Below are 15,026 nucleotides of genomic sequence, written 5' to 3'. Positions count from 1 at the left end.
CCATTTTCTCTGCCTCCTCAAAACTTCTGTGCCACACGGCTTAGTGCTTAGGTTTTGTGAACTGCTTGGTGTGCTGATTTTCTTCTCCTTCCAATAATGTAAGACCTCTAAGGATAGGGAAAGTGTTTGTCGCTTAGTCATGTCCGACTCTTTGCAACCCCATGGACTGTAGCCCACCAGGCTCCTCTGTCCTTGGGATTCTTCAGGCAAGAATACTGGAGTGGGTTGCCATTCCCTTCTCCAGGGGATCTTCCCAACCTAGAGATTGAACCTGGGTCTCCTGCACTGCCGGCAGATTCTTTACCATCTCAGCCACCAGGGAAGCTCTAAGGATAGGGATCATATCTTAAATGAGATGTCCATGATGTATATTGCTGAACACAGCATAAATAGTTTCATATTATTATTATCTTCACTATCAGTATTAAATTTTCCCTTACTGTTTTAGTGAAGAACCAATATGCATTTGAAATTTTGTAGACAATCTTCATAGAAATAACTATTTGATTTTTTTAAAACTACATAAATTTAATATACAACATGGAAAAAGAATAAAGACTTTCTGATCACAGATCATCAATATATTGGGTGCAAAAGCTGAGCATCTTAGCCTGTTTAATTATTTCCCTTTTCTTAAATATTTATTTGGCTGCACGAGTCTTATTTGAAGCACGACAAATCTTCCATCTTTGTTGTGACATGTGGGCTCTCTATTTGTGGCAGGTGAGCTCTTATTTATGGCATGTGGGATCTAGTTCTCTGATCAGGGATTGAACCCTGGTCTCCTGTGTTGGGAGCACGGAGTCTTAGCCACTGGACCGCCAGGGAAGCCCCCTAATCTCTTTAATTCTTTGTGCCCAATGATTGCAATAAAACCTAGTCAGAGGCCCTTGTTCTGAAACCAGCGAGCATAGTGCTGGGCGTTTCGTAAGCCTCGGGAAAGCTGCTTGAGTTGAATCTGCTGTTCAGTAGCTGCTCTGCTCTTCTTAGAGCTGGCAGTCATTATTCCCCACCATCCCGCCCCCACCTTCATGTGACTAGCAGTTTGTGTAGGTCTTAGAGGGTAGCTTTACTTTCTGAAGCCCTTTGTGTTAAAGAATTGACAAGTTGTCCTGGACTAAGCCAGAGGGCATTAGTTCCATTTGACCAAACTTGATTAGTAGTTGAAGGTGAGGCACATGCCTTTTTCTTCATCTCTGCTTCAGTTTATTTATTAGGCAACTCTTCCCTGACTTAAAAGTTACAAGAATAAATTTAACATCTTTATGCCAGGGTCCTGTTCTCAGTCCCAGAGTTTCTTCACAGCTTCTCCGTGGAAATCTGTGGGTTCCTGTGGGTAGCACAGTGCCCTGAGAGCCTAGCATGACTTCAACATGGTATTTCTAGAACAGACATGAAACCTGGCAGGTGGCTCATTCACCGAGTGAATGATTGGAATCAGTACTGTGGCCCTGGATGTACTGTTATAAGTGATGAATAGCATCCTTATTTGATTAAACAAAAAATATTATATTGAGTTGATTTTATATCTTCCTCCTCCAAATGCATGTTTTTGTTTCAGGAGAGTTTATTGGAATATCCTTTGCACTGGCACTGTTTTACATGATGGTGATACAGTTATAAAAAGACTTAGCCCTTCCTGTCTTTAGAAAACTTACAACCTTGTAGTCTATACAACATAAACAAGCCTAGTGGAAATATATACCGAGTATAGTTGCTAACCCAGAGGAAGGACCCATCCAGAGCGCCTGTAGCAAAAGAGAAGAATCAAGACAAACTTCATAGGAAAGGTTTCCCTTTTCTTGCATCATCAAAATTGAAATTTGCCCTGTGAGAGAGGGAGTCCAGTTGACACGTGTACAAAGTCACAGACACGTGAAACCCTGTGGTGCTTAAGAGAAACTGAAAGCAGAGTGGTTTTGTGAGATGAAGCTGAGAGCTGAATGGATCCCAGGCCTTATATACCATGCAGTGGAATTGGATTTCATCTTGAAGATGGATGAGAGGCATTGCAAAGGCCCTGTTATAAATTACCTTTATAACGGTAATTCTAATGGCAGTGGGGGTGGGGTGGGTCTTAAGGATGAGAAAACCAGTTTTAAAAACAAGTGGAATAATTCAGTGGAAACTATGCCAGAACTAAGGCAGAGATGACAGGAATAGGGAAGAAAGTACCTGTTGAAATATTGGAGGATTAGAGCTGACAGAGGAGAAGGCAGTGGTACGCCACTCCAGTACTCTTGCCTGGAAAATCCCATGGATGGAGGAACCTGGTGGGCTGCAGTCCATGGGGTTGCTAACAGTTGGACACGACTGAGAGACTTCACTTTCACTTTTCACTTTCATGCATTGAAGAAGGAAATGGCAATCTACTCCAGTGTTCTTGCCTGGAGATTCCCAGGGACGGGGGAGCCTGGTGGGCTGCCGTCTATGGGGTCGCACAGAGTCAGACATGACTGAGGTGACTTAGCAGCAGCAGCAGAGCTGACAGAGTTTGGTGAGAGGAAGATGGAGGTCATGGTTCCAGATTTTTGAGTGGAATGCTAGTATTCCCAAGAGAGGCAGATTATTTTAAGGGGAGGATTATTTTGTTTCATTTTATTGTGTTTTAGGGACCTGTGGAACATGAGGTAGAGAAGTCTATTGACATTAGGAAGTTATATAGATGGCTTTGAAGGTTGTAAGAAAGGTCAGCCCTAGAGAGAGATTTGGGAGTCATTGAGATATGTTGTTGTTCAGTAGCTCAGTTGTGTCCAACTCTTTGCCATCCCATGGACTGTAACCTGCCAGACTCCTTTGTCCATGGGATTCTCCAAGCAAGAATACTGGAGTGGGTTGCCATGCCCTTCACCAGGGGATCTTCCCGACCCAGGGATTGAACCTGGGTCTGCTGCATTGCAGGCAGATTCTTTACTGTCTGAGCCACCAGGGAAACCCCTTCTGTGGGTTAAAGGGACTAAATATGTTCCATGTCAGTTTGAGCATCAGAACGATGCTCAAATCCTTAAAGCCAGGAGTTGAGTTGAATTTCTTCACCATGATGTTTGTTCCCCAATCCTCCATGCACAAGCAGCTGCTCCTCACCCAGCAACCCCCTGCCCATGATGGGAATCTGAAAATCAACAATATTGACAAAGGCCTTGGACTAGCTGCAAGCCTAGGGAGACAGGGAGACCCAGACACAGCCAAGGACCAGGAACTAAAGCAAAGTGCCCCTGGCCTAGTGATGGGATCTCATGTCCTTAACATCTAGATGGAAAAGGGGCTTCCAAATGACAGGTGTTTCAGATCCTTCTAATTTTTAGAAGCCAGAGAAAGGTTACAGCAAATAATTCAATGATAGCCATTGTATTTGACAACAGGGAGTGATAGGGAAAGAAACCAAATGTTGATGATTAAGTCCATGAGAGATTAGGACACTGAGACCACAAATAAAACTTCTGTTTAAAGAGCTTGGGACTTCCCTGGTGGTCCAGTGGCTAAGACTCTGAGCTCCCAAAGCAGGGGTCCTGGGTTTGGTCCCTGGTCAGAAAACTAGATCCCACATGTCATGACTAAAGATCTTACATGTCATGACTAAAGATCTTACATGCCACAACTAAGACCTCGTGAAGCCAAATATATATATTTTAAGGGATATTCCCTAATGGCTCAGACAGGACATAATCCGCCTGCAGTGTAGGAGACCCAGATTTGATCCCTCGGTGGGGAAGATGCCCTGGAAATGGAGCTTGACTAGAGGAGAGGAAGGGCACACAGTCTGGAGGAGATTTTAGGGTTAAAGGGGGGTGATTTTAGGAATGGGCTGGGCAGACTTGAACATTTTTACAGAATTTCCAAAGTGTTGAACTGAAATAGAAGTGACCTAAAACTGCAAGTAGCACTTGGAGCTCTGGGTGTTGGTAGCTAAATAAACCCATCTTCCTGTGGTAGTACTACCTCTATCTGCGCCCCTTAGGCTCTGACTTTATTATTGGTGTCACTTAATTCAATAGGTTTCTTTTTGCCCTCTTGGGCTGTGTGCCCCGCATATAGAGCTGGATTCATAGTACCCTCCTGTCTGCCCTTAGTCTCCTGGTCTGTGCTCGCCTCCCAGGAAAACCTCCCTGGCCTCATTGCTGGTGTTTTGCTCCACCCCCACATCTGCTGCTCTTCCAGACATCTTGTTTGAAATTAGGCCAGTTGCCAACAATGTAGACAGTCCGGGTTTTCAGTGTTATTTGTGACTCAAAAGTTTACAGTGTATTCTTAATAATCTGCAATCTTGAGAATTATGCTGATTATCAAACATAACAGTAGTGGTGAGTCCTGGGAGGACCAGGGCAGGGAGAGAGGGCAGTGGTCAAGGACTTTGCGTATATTGCTTGAAGTTTTTGAAATGAGAATTTAAATTATATTTAGAAGAATCATGCCGAACAATCAACTTTGAAAATTAAAACTCCATCATATCAGAGGCATTATTAGTAAATATAGTTTATTGGATATGTACTTCTTTTCATATTCCTTGTAAAGGATTCAGTTCTAATTCCATCTGGTGAGTTTAGTTCTGTACTTGGCTGTGGAGAAACTCTTTAAGCCTACTTGAAGTTTTGCAGGGCCTGGAAATTGATGTAGTCCAAGATCCACTGAACCTTCCCACCCCACTGTGTGTGAATTTCAAGACCAATTTGGTGACTCTGCGAGAGAATAGAGAAAACTAGAGCAGTTCAGGTAGTTTCCTGCCATGGCTACATGTGATCAGACGGAAGGATTATACGGTGGTTCTGAACATTTCAGATGGTGTTTGGGAGGAATTTGCCATTACTCATACCTTAGAAGGAAAACAGTGCTGTAGATAACTTCAGTTAGACAATTTTCAGTGTTGATTTTAGAGTTAAATTTTCTGTTTACCTTGAATAGGAATGCATCTGATACAGAGGTTCACGGCCCTGCAGAGAAAGTAATGAAGCTGTTCTGTAAAAATTTGTTTCCAGAGTACTTGGAAAACTGCCCAGTTTCCCCCGCTGGCAACTCCTCTGCTTTAACTCCTTTTCCGTCACTGACCGCCAGCAAGTGTCTGGGACCAACTGCCAAACAGGCAAAGGACCGATCTGGCCACTGTGTCTTAAGCTTGTCTGTTAGCAAGATATGTAATAATGGACCCCTATATGATGTTGGTACAGAATTTAGTGTTTACCCTGAGAAGGATGTTTAAGCCTGGGCAGAAACTAATCACAATAGAGAACTGAAAATTAAGTCTTTTATCTTGCTAGTCTGTGGTTGAGAAAATGTTCAAGAATCCCGTCTTTCTCTGAGGTGCTGAGCGTCACACATAACCACAGAGTTTACATCCTCTGTGAGGGCCAGGCTCATCTTGGAAGCTGTGGCTGGCTTCTTCAGCCTTCCCCGGTGCCGTTTAATGGGGATGCGTCCACACTGCGGTACTGAGTTATTGGGATCACATCAACATTCAGTTCAGTCTGTGTTTATTGAGCTCCATCTGAAACCAAGTTCAAAGGTAATGTAAGACATAGGTAGTCTTTGTTGTCAAGGAGTTCTGTTGCATGAAGAAAAGAGATCCATGGATATTACCAATATTATATGGTATTTCTCAGAGGAGGAACACTTCATCCAAGAAGGGTACAGAAAACTATGAGGAGCTAACCCTGAGGCAGATCTTAAAAGAGGAGTAGAAGGGAATGAGACAACGGGCTCCCAGAGACGTAAGTGCACGTTATCATGAGCAAGGCAGCCCTGTGCCAACCATGTGACCAGGATGTGAAGTGATGACAGGACTGGAGGGATTTTGAATTTTACCCTAACGATAATGGGTAGTTACTGACTAGATTTTGCCAGTGATGTACCCAAAGGTCAAATTGACTTTTTAGAAAGGAAGATTGTTGGGATAACAGTGTGTATAATAGGAGGGTAAAGCTGATAATTAAAATGTTACTGATACCCATAGGACTTCCCAGGTGGCTTAGAGATAAGGAATCTGTTGCAATGCAGGAGATACAGGTTCGATCCCTGGGTCAAGAAGATCCTCTAGAGGAGGAAATGGCAACCCATTCCAGTATCCTTGCCTGGGAAATCCCATGGACAGAGGAGCCTGGTGGGCTACAGTCCATGAGGTTGCAAGAGTCAGACACGACTGAGCGACTTCGTTTTCACTTTTCACTTTCATGCATTGGAAAAGGAAATGGCAACCCACTCCAGTATTCTTGCTTAGAGAATCGCAGGGATGGGGGAGCCTGGTGGGCTGCCTTCTATGGGATTGCACAGAGTCGGACACGACTGAAGTGACTTAGCAGTAGTAGCAGCAGCAGCAACAACAAATACTCATCATAGTACCATTCCATCTGAGATTTATTGATTCAGGCACTGAAAATAAGCTAAGGTAGAGATGATGGTAGATAAGAGGGCAGTAAGATACCTTTGAGACTAAGTAGAAAACCACCTCAAATGCTGTGACCTAAGGTAGGACTGAAGCTGTAATTTATAATCCGTAGCCATGGGAAGTGGAATGTGCTTTCTTGGACAGAAATGTTAACTTGATTGTGAAACTAGATGGCCAACTTCCAAACAGCGATGGGCTTTCTGACAGCAGTGTTGATGCTAATCACAGATAAATTTCTGCTGCATTTGTCCCCACATTGAGCAGAGTATCCTTCTGGCATTTGTTTCTGCCATTGTAAAATGAAAGAACTGGCCTGGGATCTTTAAATGTCTAATAATACATGGCTGTCATTTCATGTGTGTGTGTGTGTGTGTGTGTATATATATATATATATATATATATATATATATACTTCACATATATATAAAGAGAGAAAACATTCCTTCATGAAATAACATTTTCACTGCACTTATTAGCAGCTTGCTGTCATTTGCTTTGATTCTGAAGAGGCCATTCCAGCAATTAATTAGAACCGGCTCGGGAAGGAGTGGGAGTAGGCCCAAGAAAACCAGCTAAGAGGCCTCCACAAGTAGGAAATGATGATAGCAATGAAAATGAAGAATTATGGGTAGATCCAAGATACATATTTTGAAAGCAGGAATGATAGGGTTTGCTGACTGACTGTAAGAGGATTGAGGTGGGGTGAGAAATCCAGGATGAATCAGATGTTCTGACCCCAGCACCTGGGTGGAGGATGACACCCTTGACTGAGACAGTGGAGACTGGAGAATGGAGTCTGGGGTGGGACAGGGTGGGGGTGGGAGATGAAGAGTGCAGTTTGGGATACATTAGTTCTAAAGTGATGATGAGACATCCTCATGTCAAATGGAGAAAAAAAAGCAGTTTGGTAATTTTCTGGTAGAACAAATAAGGTTAAATAAATAATAAAAGTTTGATATCAGTTTGTAATGTTTTTTTTCCAGAAAGTATTTCAGTTCACATTCTTAATATCCACTCACCTTTATCCAGCATGTGGCTGGTGCCCTGCCCTGTGCTAAAAGTGTTTTACAAGTATTTCATCTAAACTTTGAGAGAACCCTATGAGGAAGACACTGTTGTTGTTCCCGGTGTTGAATGAGGAAGCTGAGGCTTGAGCCGTTAGGCCACTGGCCTAAGAGTCAGTAGCTGGTAGGCAGAGAAGCCCGGGTTTATACATGACTGCTGCTCACCAAGGTGTCTTGCTGTGAGCATGAGGCTCATTGGGATTTTCTTCTCTTTTCAGGGTTTTGGTTTTTGCACTGAATGTAGTCTAGACTCATCCTCACGGGCTTGTGTTGCCCCAGGATACTGTCAAAGGTAAGTTTTAAAAATGGATATCCACCAGATACGGGCAATGAAATGAGAGCATCTTCACGTTAAAAAAAAAGAAAAGAAAAGTACATTCAGATATTAATGCTTCTTTCCAGAGTTCTTACAGAAAGGGAACTTAAAGTGGCCATCACCCCTGGTCCTTTGCATTTCTACTTCACTAGGTCCCTTTAAAAATACCTGTATTTAGTTTCATACTGATATTTGGTGTCCCATCCTTTTATGGAACTAGACTTGTTATTAGATGTAGCAGTTTCACAGTGTTACATGCACGTGTCCTAGCTCCTCTGCCTCCGGTGCCTCCCCGCTCCAGTGTGTAGTCCACACGTGGCCTGACTCAGCGTCTAGCCATAGATTTGCTCACATTGCCCCTTTGCCTAAACAGCTCTTATGGCTCCCAGTCACTGCAGATGTCATCCTACAAACCCCTCCAAGACCTAATTCCAAACAACATTTCTGGCTTCTTTTTTAGTAAACCCTTATCTGTAAGAGGCTTCTCTGGTTCAGAGGCTTCTATGGCTCAGATGGTAAAGAATCTGCCTGCAGTGTTAGAGACACAGGTTTGACCCTGGATTGGGAAGATCCCCTGGAGAAGGGAATGGCAACGCACTCCAGTATTCTTGCCTGGAAAATTCCATGTGCAGTCCATGGATCGCAAATAGTTGGACAAGAAGAGCTATTGACACTACAGTACACTATCTGTAAGGGCTTCCCAGGTGGCAGTAGCAGTAAGGATTCCACCTGCCACTGCAGGAGACACAGTAGATGCCTGGGTTCAATCCCTGGGCCCGGAAGATCCCCTGGCATAGGAAAATGGCACCCCACTCCAGTATTCTTGCCTGGAAAATTCCATGGGCAGAGGAGCCTGGCATGCTACAGCCCATGGAGCCACAGAGAGTCAGCCGCGACTGCGTGGCTGAGCACTGCTATCTGTAAACTGGACTGTGTTCTGTTCCCCAGATGTGAAGTTATTTTTCACAACTTGGTGCCTTGATGGGTGCTTTTTTCTTTGCTTAGATTTTGGAAGAGCAGAGAAGAATGCCACTATTTACTTTTCCTGCTTATATCTTTCCTCTTGTCCCCTCATCCCAGGCTCTTCTGGCAAAATTTCTTTTTTATCTGTGTTCCAGGGGCACCTGTTGTTGATACAGCAATAAAACAACATTATTTTATATTAAGAGTTATTTTTTTTTTCTGTCTCCTTTGCTGGTGTGTAAACCCTCTGAGACTTCTTGGCAAGGAACTATTTTTGTAGGGCCTGTTTGCCGCTCCTGGACGCCTTGCAGGAGTAATACCTCCTCCTGATCAGTTTTATAGATGAAAATAATGAAGATTATAATGTTAAGTAACTTGCTCCAGATTACACAGCTAAGAAATGACAAAGAGTAATTGTTCCGCTCCTTCAAAACCAAAGCTCATTCTCCTGTACTAGTCCAGCACCATCTGGCATGTGATGGGGACCCGGTGAACTGCAATTTAAGTAAAAAAGACTTTAGTTGGTTAATTCAGTCATCCTTACATTGGATACTTATTAAATGCCAGGTGCACAGTAATCTGGGAATGCAAAGATTGAAAAATAGTGTCTGGTATCAAAGCATTGATAATCTAATAGGTAAGGCATCAATGTAAGAAAATAAATCCAATGCAGTGTTACAGATCCACTAATAAGTTTCTCACAAGATCCCTTGCAGATACTGAGAAAGGAGTCATCAGTTCTACCTAGAGATGGGACAGGAATTACTTTATAAATGCTGAATCTTGAATGAGGAGCAGGGAAGGGAAAGGCAGAGGGAATGATAGAACAAAAGCCTGGAAACCAGAAATAATCTGGCATATTTGGGAAGCTGTAAGTAGTTCACTGTTGGAGAAGGAAATGGCAACCCACTCAAGTATTCTTGCCTTCGAAATTCCACGGACAGAGGAGTCTGGTAGGCTACAGCCATGGGGTCGCAAAGAGTCAGACATGACTGAGCCCTGAGCACAAGTAGTTCACTGTGGCTAGGCTGATGATGCTAGAAAGACCGGTGAGGTCTGGATCTTGGAGGGCTTTGAAATATTAACATGTTGGTCAACTTTTAGAGAAGACCCAGCACAGAGCCTGCAGGACATTCCTCATATTTGCTCACTAACATCTGCTGAGGCCCGCAATGCACCAGGTAAAGACTATCAGTCACCTACTTTATTCACCTGTCTTTTCATCAAAAGGGCAGGAAAACTGACTTAGACCCTGAGGCACAGGTATGAGCCATCCCTTCAAATAAGAATGGCGTCGAAACTTTCTCAAAAATTCGTTAAAAAACATTAAAGATAGTAAAAAATCAACCCCCCCCCAAAAGAGGGCAAATTAAATAAAGGACATCAACTGACATTTAGTGAGAAACCTCTCAATTTCCCTTCCCCCTTTGAATTGCCTATATAGACTTAGCGAAAATAATTTAAACATAGAACTTTACTGGTTTGATAGTGCTTGTGCTGTTTGAAATTCAGCTGCCTTGTAGCTTATACACAGCAGGTAACTGTTGCACTCACTAGATGTCTACAAGGCCTGCAGGAAGAACATCTCTTTTCCCTAAAGCCTCATCATTGCCTTAGCTATGTCTGCTTAGGAAAAGCTGTGCCTGCATAATTCAAGGTCAGGCAGCACCCTTCTCTACTCTGGAGCCACCCAAGCCTGCTAATGCCCTCTTGCCTTTGCTGAGGCCAGCACGGCTGGCATTTGCCTGCTAGGCCAGAGTGGCCATTGTATGCTGGGGCCACTTGCACAGCTAACATTAGGGGAGCTTTCAGCACTCCACCATCACTGCCGCTGCCAACTGTGGCTTGTTGCTTCAGTGAGGCCAGCAAAGCCCCCAAGCCTTGGCTCAATCTTCTGTGCCCAGTGCCTACAACCTTGTCTTTATAGAAACAGCCACACACCTGAAGACAGAGTTGCACTAAGGTCAAAATGCAGGGTGGCCTATGCTTTATAAACTTCAAATTTGGCCTCAATAGTTAAAGCTAGTATATAACTGTAAAAACTCATGTGGCCTAATGTAAACACAAGGTCAGAGAACTTTGCCGCCTCACAAAAGAACCAAGGCCCAAAGTCCTGGCCCCAACAGAAGCCTCAGAAGTTTGACATATATCTTTTGCCCCAAATTTTGCATGTCTGTTAATCAAGACACTAGTCTTAATGCCCCAGATTTAAGTCTTTGAGAGACCTAATAAGTAGTATTTTTTCTCTTGACTGAGTTCTCTACCAACTGAGAAATAAAAGAAGAGGGGATTTGGGAGACCAAAATATCATCTTTACACTGATAAAGCTGTGTTGGAGTGCTTCCCTGGTGGTCCAGTGGTTAAGAATCTGCCTTTTAATGCAAGGGACACTGAATCAGTCCCTGGTCCGGCAAGATGCCACGTGCTGCGGAGCAACTAAGCCTGAGAATCACAACTGCTGAGCCCACAGGCCCCAAATACTGAAGCCCGAGTGCCCTAGAGCCTGTGTTTTGCAGCAAAAGAAGCCACTGCGATGAGAAGCCTTTGCACCGCAATTAGAGTTGCCACCACTCTCTACAACTAGAGAAAGCCCACGCAGCAGTGAAGACCCTGCACAGCCATAAATAAATAATTTTTTAAAAAACAGCTGTATTGGAGAATGCAGCTTACATCTACGGGAGGAAACGGAGTCTTAACAGTAAAGCTCAGAATTCAACAGTCTTACCTGTCACAGGTAGCCGTGAGGGACCTGTACTGATGGGTCTGAGAGTGGAGCACGATGTGTGCTCCTGAGGGACAGGCGGCTTCAAAAGGGAAGAGACAGGAGGGCCGAGCTCACATAGCTCCTTCTGATCTCTCCATTCATATAAGATCCTGTCCCTCCACTGGAGTGGAGTATGTGGATGGAGAGGAGCCAAGCATGAAACCTCCGGAGAGGGAAGCTCATTCAAATGGAAATGGCACAGAGATAATGGGGATGCCTTTCCTGGTCTGCTGTGGCTGTAATGTATCATCTATGAAATACAACCTCTGTTCCAGTAAAGTAGAATGGGAACTTAAAAGACATTTGTGAAGCAGTTTGTATACCACATCTTTCTAGTTATGTTATCGAGTTTTTCCAGGGCTGTCAATTTAGTCTTCATAGAAAGAGTAATTCTGCTTTGGCACAACTGTCACAAATAGTTGTGAGGTACAAAACCACCTAGAGAAAGCCTGGATTAACTTTCTGTGTGTTTTACAGAGGGAATGGACAGTGTTGGTTCATGTGGAGTGAGTGAATGGGGTGGGGGTGGTCAAGGGACTTCCACTGTACCAATTTCACATTTTACGTTTTATATATATATACACACTGGTTCCCAACAGACCTTATTAGATGAGCACAGTGGGTGTTTTGATATCCTTTCCCACCCACCAGGTGAAGAAACAGATTCTCAGAAATATCTTTTGGTCTCAAACCTTGTGAATGGTTATTGAGAAGCCTGTGCCAGAACCAGATTGGCATGTCTCCTATCTGCTGTATTTGTAAAGATTTCTCTGATGCCAAAAAGGTACACTGTCAAGCATCATTTTAGCTTTCATATTTTGTAGCTTTGAGCCCTTTGAAGAATTTGAAAAAAATATTCATACCTGTGTTATAATGGAGATTTGTGTCTGTTTCAGTACTTCAATTCAGTCACTCAGTCATGTCCAAATCTTTGCAAACACCATGGACTGCAGCATGCCAGGCTTCCCTGTCCATCACCAACTCCCAGACTTGCTCAAACTCATGTCCATCGAGTTGGTGATACCATCCAACCATCTCATCCTCTTGTCCCCTTCTCCTGCCTTCAGTCTTTCCCAGCATCAGGGTCTTTTTCGGTAAGTCAGTTCTTTGCATCAGGTGGCCAAAGTATTGGAGCTTCAGCTTCAGCATCAGTCCTTTCCAGTGAATATTCAGGGTTGATTTCCTTTAGAATTGACTGGTTTGATTTCCGGCAGTCCAAGGGACTGTCAAGAGTCTTCTCCAATAGCATAGTTCAAAAGCATCAGTTCTCCAGCATTCAGCTTTCTTTGTGGTTCCTATTCCTTAATAATTACATATTTAATGAATTAATTTGAAGGTTGTATAAACTTTTAGTAGTTTCTTTTGGGTTCATTTTTAATTCATAAAATTTTAATATACTTTTATTTGACTCATTTTATTCTTAGAAGAAAACTTGCTACTTTTTATTATCTTTCCCTATAGGCCTGTTATCATATAAAAATAAATAAACTGAAATTTAGTTTATTAAGCAGATTTTCTTAAAATAGAAAGGTAGGATCAACCATTAGAGCATACCTGAATTTCAGTTATAAAATACCATAAATATTGAGCATAAATTATAAACCTAAGAAACCCAGCCACTTGCAATAGCCTAGCCTGATAGTTAGACTAGATGCCCTGCTACAGCATAACAACTGGTCCCCTATTTTCTTAGGTGGGCCACTTTTCCAACAGGTCAGTGTTTGTACTGATGAAGTGCTAAAGATTTTTACTCTTAACCTCTGCCAAAAGTCAAATAAAAAGAGGAAAGAAATCCAGAACTGTTTACTACTCCAGTGTCTTCAGCCTTTTCTAATTATGCTCCCATAAGGTGGGGAAAACTCTCTCCCTGCCTCTCTCCCTGGGATATGTGTGTATGTATGCTACACACACACACACACACACACACACACACACACACACACACGTGCATGTGCACACAAACATTACTCAAGGTCATCGCTTCACACTATTTTTAGTCGTGGTGACAGAATTTCAATGTAATCCGAGAAAGCAAATATGCACACTGAATTCCTTATGTGTTTTTTTTCCCCCCCCTCTCTTCTTACCTCTTCTAGGCAGTATTTGTGTGTTTCTGCAGAGTTTTGCACAGAGTCTGTTCCCATGCAGACCAATGAGGGAGAAGTATCGGAAGAAAGCAGTTCCAAGGTCAGTGAATTACTAAAGGTGCAAACGGTCTAAGCAGAAATTAAACAACAGGGACCGTGAGTGAGGAGAGTGGGTGTTGTGTTTTAGGTGAATTTAGACATCTGATTGATTTAAATTAGAACCTCACCTAAGATTGGGAGGATTTTTTCCTTCTCAATATCCACTTTGTTACACTCCATGACAAATTTAAAACAAATTTTACTGAGCTCATAGAAAAATTTATGATGCACTTGTAGACTACTAGCACTTACCTTTTAAGGTTTCATTATGCAAGTTGTATGTACTTATTTAAAAAATTAAAGCAAATCAGAAGTGTATAAGGTGAAAAGTAAAAAGCCTATCCCTTATTCCTGCTACACAGAGGTATCACTGATCATTTTGGGGCATCTTTAATTATAAATTTTAAAATTATGTTTGAGTTGGTTTTTCAGGCTAAAGCTTAAGTGAATACTTAATTGTCACCTGTGTAGAAGTAGTTATGTTTGTGTTGATACCTGGCTATATCTGGCTTCATGTCCTGAGTCTCCTTGGCTTTTCCTCTTCTTGGTCATATAGAACCCTCAGTATCACCTTCGTGTCCCTTTTTCCTCCTGTCAAAGTCATTTCTAATCCTTGCTGGGAGCACCGAGGGTATCCCACACTGTTTCCTGGACAGTTCCCCACACCTGTCGGGCTGTCCGCCCTGAGCCCTCCAGAGAGATGTCCTTTGCTGTGGCCGCTGCTGCTTATAGTCTCTTGGGAAGGTTTATTCTTTCTCTACATCCATGGGGTGGCAAAGGGTCAGACGCCACTGAGCAACTGAACAACAACAACAAATTCTTTCACCAGAGCAAAAGTGAAGAGGGGTCAGATGTCACCAGGAAACTCCAAAACATCATGCTAATTGGAAGAAGCCTGGCACAAAAGGTCACATATGATTCCATTTATATGTAATATGTAGAATAGATAATTACATAGAACACAGGCTGGTGGTTGCCAGAGATTGGTTGGGGGAAGCGGAATGAGGAATAACTACTTAATGGCTACATCAGTTTGTGCCCTGAACCCCAGAGTTCCTCGTGAAAGATGCGCTTTAGCTTCTTTCTGAATCTCCCCTCATTACAGTCCATGTGTTAGGTAGAAGGACAGGTGTCATCCTCTCCCCTTGTTTGTTTTTCCCCCCATATCACCAGATACCTTCCTTCTTTCTGCCAAAGCAGAATCCAGTAGACTTTTATCAGACTCATCTAGATCACAGCATCCCTGGTAGTTCAGAGGGAAAAGAATCTGCCTGTAATGTAGGAGACATTGGGAAGATCCCCTGAAGAAGGGAATGGCAACCCACTCCAGTATTCTTGCCTGGAGAACCCCAGAGGA

At 43.0% G+C, this 15,026-nt stretch overlaps 1 protein-coding gene across 6 annotated transcripts in view; it reads left to right on the top strand.

The window, feature by feature from the left end:
• The window catches only part of TNRC6B (trinucleotide repeat containing adaptor 6B), a 242,216-nt gene that overhangs the window by 59,974 nt on the left and 167,216 nt on the right, over nucleotides 1-15,026 (top strand). For 4 of the 6 annotated variants that reach the window (XM_061124487.1, XM_061124488.1, XM_061124481.1 and 1 more), the window contains exons 2-3: nucleotides 7,659-7,732; nucleotides 13,580-13,670. The exons of 1 other annotated variant lie outside the window; for it this stretch is intronic. In XM_061124487.1, the coding sequence (XP_060980470.1) occupies nucleotides 13,626-13,670 (45 nt within the window). In that variant the 5' untranslated portion in view covers nucleotides 7,659-7,732; nucleotides 13,580-13,625. The remainder of the gene's footprint in view (nucleotides 1-7,658; nucleotides 7,733-13,579; nucleotides 13,671-15,026) is intronic. One more of the 6 variants, XM_061124483.1, reaches the window with a different exon arrangement.

This window comes from Dama dama, chromosome 22 (assembly GCF_033118175.1).
Source record: "Dama dama isolate Ldn47 chromosome 22, ASM3311817v1, whole genome shotgun sequence".
NCBI classification, from domain to species: Eukaryota; Metazoa; Chordata; class Mammalia; order Artiodactyla; family Cervidae; genus Dama; species Dama dama.
Note: the sequence above shows the minus strand (reverse complement) of the source record. Positions and strands in the feature narration are given on the sequence as shown.